Here is a 9722-nt window from a genome sequence, read left to right on the forward strand (position 1 = left end):
CCCTGAGAGGGAACAGCTTAGGGAAGAGCAATCAACCCTGAGAGGGAACAGCTTAGGGAAGAGCAATCATCCCTGAGAGGGAACAGCTTAGGGAAGAGCAATCAACCCTGAGAGGGAACAGCTTAGGGAAGAGCAATCAACCCTGAGAGGAGTCTCGCGTAGTCAGACCCACCGTTGACGTCATCAAGCTTCTAGCGACAGAGGGTCTGAATCACAAGCCGTTGAATCACACGAGACTTCAGGCGTAATCTGGTTGGCTGGGCTGTGACGGAAGTTACGTTATACACCGCGTCATACATGACCTATTACAGTCTGACGAGGAAACACGTTCAGAGTGGAACACCGTGAAGCACCGCCAAGAGAGAAGCTATAAAAGGATAAAAATTTGCCAAGAAACTCCTCGAGGATAATCATAAAGTCCTGTTTGATACATCACTTGAATCAAAATAATTGTAGTTTATCTCTATTATCCAAACTGGATGATTTGGAGCAAAGAAGGCAGCCAAAGTTTGCAGTTTTAGTTGGCGTGGTGGTGGTTAGAGCCATTTCAATAAAGTTAATGTTTTCACCCGGGGTCTATTTAGCGGTTGCACACATTCCGAATGCACCGCTCACGAGGTCCGTGGTTGGTCGATTCATATGTCTGTCACATTATGCTCTTTTTTGTCTTGGGGGGTGGGCGTTCGTTAACCACTTTTGAGAGTTGTGCTCCAGTTGTAGATATCATCTACAGCTGGCACTGCAAGACTACCCTGAGAGGGAACAGCTTAGGGAAGAGCAATCAACCCTGAGAGGGAACAGCTTAGGGAAGAGCAATCAACCCTGAGAGGGAACAGCTTAGGGAAGCGCAATCAACCCTGAGAGGGAACAGCTTAGGGAAGAGAGAGAGGAGCTGACTAGAGTCTGGAGAGCGGTCAGTCCTGAATCATGACATATTAATTGTCATTCAATAAGTAAACTGTATAACAGAAGTTCAACAGTTTCTCTATAGAATGATGTGACAATGAGCACACTTACTCCAGGTGATGAGAACCAAACGTGTGGAACAGGAAGAATCTGTTTGTTGAATCTCAACTAATAAGCTGTTAAAACAACATCCACAGACAAAGCAAAACAGCTGAATTGTTGAATGTCAACTAATAAGCTGAAAAAAAAAACGAATAAGCTGTTGAAATGTTACAAATACTCTGTAGATTCTCTGTAGGCGGACTAGCCAAATGTGTTTTCTTTGAACCCTAAATGCAATATTACTCATTTAGTTTTGCAGTACTGCTGTGCTGTGGGGCTTTTGTTAAGAACAAAGAAAACATTTAAATAACAAAACTCCCCACTTTTACCGCTGCAGCAGTTCTCCACCAGTACTGTGAAACATTTACCGCTGCAGCAGTACTCTAGCAGTACTCTGAAACATTTACCGCTGCAGCAGTTCTCCACCAGTACTGTGAAACCTTTACCGCTGCAGCAGTACTATAGCAGTACTCTGAAACATTTACAGCTGCAGCAGTACTATAGCAGTACTGTGAAACATTTACAGCTGCAGCAGTACTATAGCAGTACTCTGAAACATTTACAGCTGCAGCAGTACTATAGCAGTACTCTGAAACATTTACCGCTGCAGCAGTACTATAGCAGTACTCTGAAACATTTACAGCTGCAGCAGTACTATAGCAGTACTCTGAAACATTTACCGCTGCAGCAGTACTATAGCAGTACTCTGAAACATTTACCGCTGCAGCAGTTCTCCACCAGTACTGTGAAACATTTACCGCTGCAGCAGTACTATAGCAGTACTCTGAAACATTTACAGCTGCAGCAGTACTATAGCAGTACTCTGAAACATTTACAGCTGCAGCAGTACTATAGCAGTACTCTGAAACATTTACAGCTGCAGCAGTACTATAGCAGTACTGTGAAACATTTACCGCTGCAGCAGTACTATAGCAGTACTCTGAAACATTTACCGCTGCAGCAGTACTCTAGCAGTACTCTGAAACATTTACCGCTGCAGCAGTTCTCCACCAGTACTGTGAAACATTTACCGCTGCAGCAGTACTATAGCAGTACTCTGAAACATTTACAGCTGCAGCAGTACTATAGCAGTACTGTGAAACATTTACAGCTGCAGCAGTACTATAGCAGTACTCTGAAACATTTACAGCTGCAGCAGTACTATAGCAGTACTCTGAAACATTTACCGCTGCAGCAGTACTATAGCAGTACTCTGAAACATTTACAGCTGCAGCAGTACTATAGCAGTACTCTGAAACATTTACCGCTGCAGCAGTACTATAGCAGTACTGTGAAACATTTACCACTGCAGCAGTACTATAGCAGTACTGTGAAACATTTACCGCTGCAGCAGTACTATAACAGTACTCTGAAATATTTACCGCTGCAGCAGTACTCTACCAGTACTCTGAAACATTTACAGCTGCAGCAGTACTATAGCAGTACTCTGAAACATTTACAGCTGCAGCAGTACTATAGCAGTACTGTGAAACATTTACCGCTGCAGCAGTACTATAGCAGTACTCTGAAACATTTACCGCTGCAGCAGTACTATAGCAGTACTGTGAAACATTTACCACTGCAGCAGTACTATAGCAGTACTGTGAAACATTTACCGCTGCAGCAGTACTATAACAGTACTCTGAAATATTTACCGCTGCAGCAGTACTCTACCAGTACTCTGAAACATTTACAGCTGCAGCAGTACTATAGCAGTACTCTGAAACATTTACAGCTGCAGCAGTACTATAGCAGTACTGTGAAACATTTACCGCTGCAGCAGTACTATAGCAGTACTGTGAAACATTTACCGCTGCAGCAGTACTATAGCAGTACTGTGAAACATTTACAGCTGCAGCAGTACTATAGCAGTACTGTGAAACATTTTCCCGCTGCAGCAGTACTATAGCAGTACTCTGAAACATTTACAGCTGCAACAGTACTATAGCAGTACTCTGAAACATTTACAGCTGCAGCAGTACTATAGCAGTACTGTGAAACATTTACCGCTGCAGCAGTACTATAGCAGTACTCTGAAACATTTACAGCTACAGCAGTACTATAGCAGTACTCTGAAACATTTACAGCTGCAGCAGTACTATAGCAGTACTCTGAAACATTTACAGCTGCAGCAGTACTATAGCAGTACTCTGAAACATTTACAGCTGCAGCAGTACTATAGCAGTACTGTGAATCTTTTATCGCTGCAGCAGCACTCTAGCAGTACTGCAGCAGCACTCTAGCAGTACTGCAGCAGTACTCTAGCAGTACTGCAGCAGCACTCTAGCAGTACTGCAGCAGTGCTCTAGCAGTACTGCAGCAGTACTGCAGCAGTGCTCTAGCAGTACTGGGAAACTTTGTGAGTAACATCTGTAGGTAGGAAATCACACGCACAAAAGAAATTGGTCGGTTCCCAGGAGGATACTGTACACAAAATATGTATATTTCTATGCGTTCAAATTGTGCCCTTATATATTATATACTTATTTGGTAATATATCTGCACTTTCCTTGCTTTCTGCTAGGGCGAGCCTGGTCTTCCTGGTGAGGCTGGTATGGAAGGAGTTCCTGGACCCAAGGTAAGGAAGCGGACGTATTTCATGAAAGCCCACACTACATGTACCAACTGCTGCTGTAAACCTGTGACACTAACATCACCTGACTTGTCCAGGGTGACAGGGGCCAGAGGGGCGCGGTCGGCCCACAGGGAGTCGTCGGCAAGCCTGTGAGTTATTTCTCTTCGTTTCTGCGCCTTCACAAAACACATTTTAGTATCTGGAACGGTACTTTCCAACATGGCGCGTCTCTGTTCTCAGTAACCACCTCCGATATCTCTTCACAGGGAGGCAAAGGAGAAAGAGGTCCGATTGGTGTTGCAGGTGCTCAGGGCCTGACTGGAACCAATGGAGACAAGGTGTGTGTACATGAACAAAATGCGTCCCGCCGCAGAGACCCGCGGGTTCAATTTCCCAGCAGCGGTACTTCCGGCTTGGTCAGACGTACCTACAGACACAATTGGCAGGTTGTAAGCCGGTGGGGTATGTGAGGCGGTAATGCAACATAAAGGATGCCAACTGCCGTAAAACACCACAGAAGAAGAAGAAGAAGAAGAAGAAGAACCAAATGCATACATTGCTTTGTTGTATCATGTATGTGTGTATTGTTCCCTGTGTGTGAGCATACTTCATACTGATTCAGTTACACAGATTTATCCATTGGGGGCAGTGTTTACCCGTGAATACATGCCACATAAATCCAGAGTAAATGACTGAATGTACATGGAGCCTAAGCAATATAAATGATCATCTTAGCATCCTCATCTCACTTCTTTTAGAGATGAAAGCACATCTTTCATACTTTGTGTTCTCTGCCTTGAGTCAATATTTTGTCCCTTTTATTTTTAAAGCATTTTATAGTAGAGATTCCAGCACATGTATGACTCCGCCTGTCTCTCTTTCCAGGGATTCCAAGGAAAAGTTGGGTCAAAGGGAGACTTTGTGAGTAGCACATCTGCACTTTTAAGCTTGGGATTGTGCGAGACTTATCTCACACACCATGTTGTACCTCGGCTCCGTGCCAACAAATCCCTTCGTCAGTCAGCCTTCTCTCTCCCCCGTCTTTATCAATCTGCCTCTGACTCTCTTTTAGGGGGACCCTGGTGTCGAGGGATTGGCTGGTGAGAAAGGTGAAAAGGTAAAAATAAAAAAGGCGCTACTGCACAACCTAAAACCATTTTCAAGAACTGTCAAAGTGTAGGAATTTACAAAGCACTTTAACTTCCAGACTTTAGATAAGGAGGTTTTCTAAACTTGCTTCTGGGAGAAAATTCTATAATGACACCCTGTAAAAGACCAAACGGAAGTCTGTTCTTGTTTTTTTGAATTTGAATTCAAATCCTCATAATAATCCAGATGGCAAATGAGCTATTTACATGACAGTGGAGATATGATGCAAGTTGGATCTTTGAAGCAGCATTTTGGGCATTCATTTGCAAAATTCACTCTTCAATTGTCTCTGTGAGGCAGAAATGATAGATGGCTGTGATGAATGCAAAAGTGACTGATTGTCTCCCTCCATTGACAGGGTTTGTCTGGTGAGCCCGGTCCCAAAGGACAGGTGAGCAACACAAAACACAATTCAGCCTTTTTTCCTCCCTACCTCCTTTCCTCCCCCTCCCTCCCCCAATCTCCCTCCCTTCCTGCATCTTCATCGCTTTAACCCGCCTTCCCGCTTGTATCCTATTCTCTTTACCACCTATTCATCTTTTTCCTCTGCCATCTTTCTGAGGTCGAACTCTCCATAAAATCCACTCTTCCTCTCTTCACAGCAAGGAGTAAGGGGTGACCTCGGACACAACGGCCCCACAGGAGACCCAGGTAAACTGGGAGACCTGGGACCGTCCGGTCTGCCCGGCCCTAGGGGACTCAACGGAGAGAGAGGAGTCCCGGGCATGCCAGGCATCAACGGGCCTTCGGTGAGTTCTGCTGACTCCTGATTGCATGAAATAGCCACATAATGGAACATAGCATATATATATATATATATATATATATATATATATATATATATGAACACACTGTGTATTGATTGACATGTCCAGTGAGTTTGTGAAGACGTGACATGACTTTACTGGGCGACAGCACAGCCGGAGACGATCACTCTGTTTAAGATTCTCAACCTGCCCTCTCTCTCTCTCCAGGGACGGGATGCGTCTGACCAGCATATCATCGAAGTGGTGTTAAAGATGTTGCAGGGTGAGAGACCAGCCCTGAATATCCACCTTTGATGTCCATAGGGGAGATTAGATGAGCTCATTTCCCCATCCCACTTTCATCTCCTGAGCAATCAGTTGGCCATCACCAGAGGTAATTTAATCTCAATCATTTTCCGCCGTAAAATAATGTGTCTGCTACCTGTCCTTTCTCAGAGAGGCTAGCAGCAGTGGCGGTGAGCGCTAAGAGGGCTGTGCTCGGCGGGGCGGGCGTGATGGGACCTCCCGGACCTCCCGGACCCCCAGGGGCCCCCGGCACCCAGGGGCCACACGGCCACACCGGGGCCCGCGGCATCCCCGGCATGTTCGGAGCGCACGGTCAGATTGGAAACACAGGACTCAAAGGTACAGTAGAGACAAACGGCCCAGGCTGAAGTGTCGGGACATTTGACATAATCATATTACGAATCAACACCATCTCGAAAATAATTGTGAAATACCAACGTTGGTCCACAGTGGAAAATGTTTTAGTTTCACAATAACGTCTCTAAAATGGCTGAATCTCAAAGTGTGAAATGGTAGAATGTCAACGTCCATTTCAAAACATATTTTGGTTCATTTGAAAACGTCACGCATATTAAATGTCGGTTATGTTTAGGCAACTAAAACAACTTGGTTAAGGTTAGATGACTAAAACAAATTTATTATAATTTTTTTCTCTCTGCTGATCTGGGGAGAGCCGTAAACTAGCACCATGCTTCCTCCGACGCATGCGCAGTTGCCAGCCGCTTCTCTTCACCTGACAGCGGGGAGCTTCACCGGCAGGACATAGCATGTGGGAGGATCACGCTATTAACACCAGTTCCCTTCCACCCCGAACAGGCGCCCCGACCGACCAGAGGAAGCGCTAATACAGCGACCAGGACACATACCCTTAATCCGGCTTCCCACCCGCAGACACAGCCCCGACCAAGTCGGAGGTAATACGAGGGTCGCAAACCTGTGACCCTCGTGTTGGTAGGCAGGGAATCTACTGCTACACTACCCGGACGCCCATGCAAAGATAAAGTTAAAGTTATGGTTTGGGTTACCGTTAAAAACGTCGGAAGTCGAACAGGCTCTCTTTCGATGAGGATGTTGAAAGTCAAGGATGCTGCTCGTTAGTGCTGCACAATTTGGTGAAAAAGTCATATTGTGATTATTGTGGACAATAGTGTGATTGCAATATAATAATAAACAAATGGTATCATGAGGTTATCAGGGAAAATGCACAGATTACTCCTGATTTTGAAATGTGCATTTCTCAACGGAATCATACAAACTTAAATTAGCATAAAAATAAAATAAAAATATATATATTTAAAGCGCAGCCTTTTGTGATTATATAATTGCACAGGCTAACATTGTGATTGCGATTTGATTAATTGTGCAGCACTACTTCTGGTCCACCAATCCCACCCCTTTGCCCTTACGTATCAGCGACCTACTTCACTATCAGACTGTCGTTATGCTTAACGACCGTTCGGAGGTCGTCGCGAGGCGATCTCTAGCGGTCGCCTCTAGCCGCCAAAACAAACATTACCTTCTAACAATTTTAAAGCTGTCTTTGTGAAATGACGTCGTCTTTGGGCTGTGGATCAATGTCACTATATCACAATTTTTGTGTGACTGGGTTGTAGTAGGAATACACAGTTGAAGGTGTCAGCGTTCCAGGATGGACGTTAACCTGTAGTCTAATGCCTTCCACAGGAAAGAGAGGCGGAAAGGGAGACAGAGGAGATGCTGGCAAACCCCACCCAGGGGCACCCGGACCTCCAGGAATACCAGGTAGGAGCAGAAGACTCCTACGGCTGCCAACCACAGGGGTTCTGTGAGGGTTTTATGCTCACACATAGTCCATTAATTGTTAAAAAATAAAACATTGGAAGATACAACTGAGCAAAGGGTGAGAAGAGGACAAGAAGAAGCAGAGAAACTTGGCGTCACAGCTGTTATAAAGCACCATGGCGATGCCACCGGCATTCTAAAGGCGTCATTAACTTCAGTCATTTAACAGATGCTCTTGGATGTGAATGTGAGAGGAATGCAACGGTACACACATATTCAAACAATGGCAAACACCCACGCACGCACACACACACACGTGCGCAAACACACACCTGTGCGTGCACGTGCACACACACACACACACACACACACACACACATATGTAATGTGTGTAATTGTATTCCAGAATGATACGGTATGCATTTGAAAAATGTGACACCCACTCGGATTGCTAACCTGAAACCCGGTGTTGACTATTAATGAAGCTATTAGGCCTAGTTATCTCGAGCATGTTACTTACAGAATAGCAAGTGACATATTAGAGGATAGGATAGATGATTTGTCCATCATCAGGTTTGTTTTCATTTTCCAAAATTATCTAACCCTTAGTTAATGCTAAGTGTTAGGCTTAGTTAACCCTAACCCTAACCATTAACTAATCCTAATCCTAACCCTAAACTATTAAATAATGTATGAATTAATACTTAGTTAACATGAATACCATTAGGAAATGATTACTAGACACAGTTAGTTAACTGTTAATAAGGGTTATTTAATGTTTAATAACTAACCCTTAATTAATGTACCTTTATTGTCAAGTTTAACCAAAAAAACAAACAGACAATCATCCTAGTTAATATCAAACAAACCGGAACCCTCTCCCTCCTCAGGTCCTGCTGGTATCGACGGCGTGGCTCGGGACGGACGGCACGGTGAGCGAGGACCTCAGGGATCAGCTGGAGAGGCCGGTTTCCCCGGTAAGGCGGGCCCGACGGGTCTGCCAGGGTACTGTGAGGCGGCAATGTGCCTGGCCGCGTCGGCGTACACCTCCCCCCGACTACAGGAGGCGGGAAGGATCAAAGGCTAGAGACCTCTCTCTCCATCAGCAGCTCAAAACACCTGGGAGAAAGATGGAGAAAGAGAGAGAGGGAGAGAGAGACCACTCTTCTAAGTTGGACAACATCAAGAGCGAGGGGTTGGGGGGTTGGAAGGCAACATCATAGTGACAGGACATCGCCCCCCCCCCCCCCTTCCTGAAACTGACAACCTCAAGTTCTGATGGGTGGGCCGTACTCCCATCTCAAGGCCCCACCCCCACCCGCAGCTCCCAGCCAACCACCTCCACCTGAATTCTCTAGTGGACTGGATGAGGTCAGCAGTCACATCAAAATAGCCCACACCCTCTTCCAGCAGTCAGAGAGGGACATATTTGTAGTCCATTTCCCCTGTCACCCACCACACCAGCTGTATTCCTGAGCTGAGAGGAGCAGAACACCCGCTCCGAGCCCAGTGAAAGATGCCTGTCTTATCACTTTAAATGGTATGGTTTTACAGTATACGATGCAATATTATGTCTAAGATATGTTCTTTTGAAGTTAAAAATGCCCTTGCCTATCCCGCCACAACACACCTGATGCCTTAAAAGTGTAAACAAAAGGACCAATAAATGATTGCTATCTGAATCTACACTCAGTACTGTACCGTACCTTTGTAAGATGTTAGTGTTGAACCCTGTCATCTGTAAGCTTGAGTGAAAATCCCTGTTTTTACCTCATCTGTACATTGCCCTCCCCACCCCCCACCCCCCTTTTTTCTATCCAAGTCTCATTTTAGAAACTAACGACTAGCTTTATCTCTTCCTCTTGTTGCCTGGCAACAGCATATCCCAATGGGCCCTCCCATCTCCCACAATGCAGTGCTGTAAATCTTTGTAAATGTGTGTTGATTATAATATGTAGCGAAAAAACGAATGGGTTACGATATGCACCGACGCAAATCCTGTGTTAATGAATTCAATCAGTAATAAAACAACGTTACTACAGAAATAACTTTTTTCCAAAGCCAATCAGTCACAGTCAGAATGTGCTTCCTATGCCACTGTTAACTTTCCACAGGATGTCAACGCGTTTCTAAGATAACTGATTTTTTTCATTAACAGAAGCTATTTATTGTTCTTT

The 9722-nt window shown here is 45.0% G+C and overlaps 1 protein-coding gene across 1 annotated transcript in view; it reads left to right on the top strand.

Moving 5' to 3' along the window:
* Positions 1 to 9333, top strand: part of col9a2 (procollagen, type IX, alpha 2) — a 26223-nt gene extending 16890 nt beyond the window's left edge. Inside the window, exons 22-32 of the mRNA XM_083646804.1 lie at positions 3533 to 3586; positions 3679 to 3732; positions 3850 to 3921; positions 4469 to 4504; positions 4656 to 4700; positions 5091 to 5123; positions 5335 to 5481; positions 5707 to 5761; positions 5935 to 6123; positions 7468 to 7545; positions 8436 to 9333. Coding sequence (XP_083502930.1) covers positions 3533 to 3586; positions 3679 to 3732; positions 3850 to 3921; positions 4469 to 4504; positions 4656 to 4700; positions 5091 to 5123; positions 5335 to 5481; positions 5707 to 5761; positions 5935 to 6123; positions 7468 to 7545; positions 8436 to 8632 — 960 coding nt within the window. The 3' untranslated portion in view covers positions 8633 to 9333. The remainder of the gene's footprint in view (positions 1 to 3532; positions 3587 to 3678; positions 3733 to 3849; positions 3922 to 4468; positions 4505 to 4655; positions 4701 to 5090; positions 5124 to 5334; positions 5482 to 5706; positions 5762 to 5934; positions 6124 to 7467; positions 7546 to 8435) is intronic.
* The last annotated feature ends 389 nt before the right edge of the window (positions 9334 to 9722 follow it).

This window comes from Poromitra crassiceps (assembly GCF_964638095.1).
Source record: "Poromitra crassiceps genome assembly, chromosome: 11".
In the NCBI taxonomy this organism is placed as follows: domain Eukaryota; kingdom Metazoa; phylum Chordata; class Actinopteri; order Beryciformes; family Melamphaidae; genus Poromitra; species Poromitra crassiceps.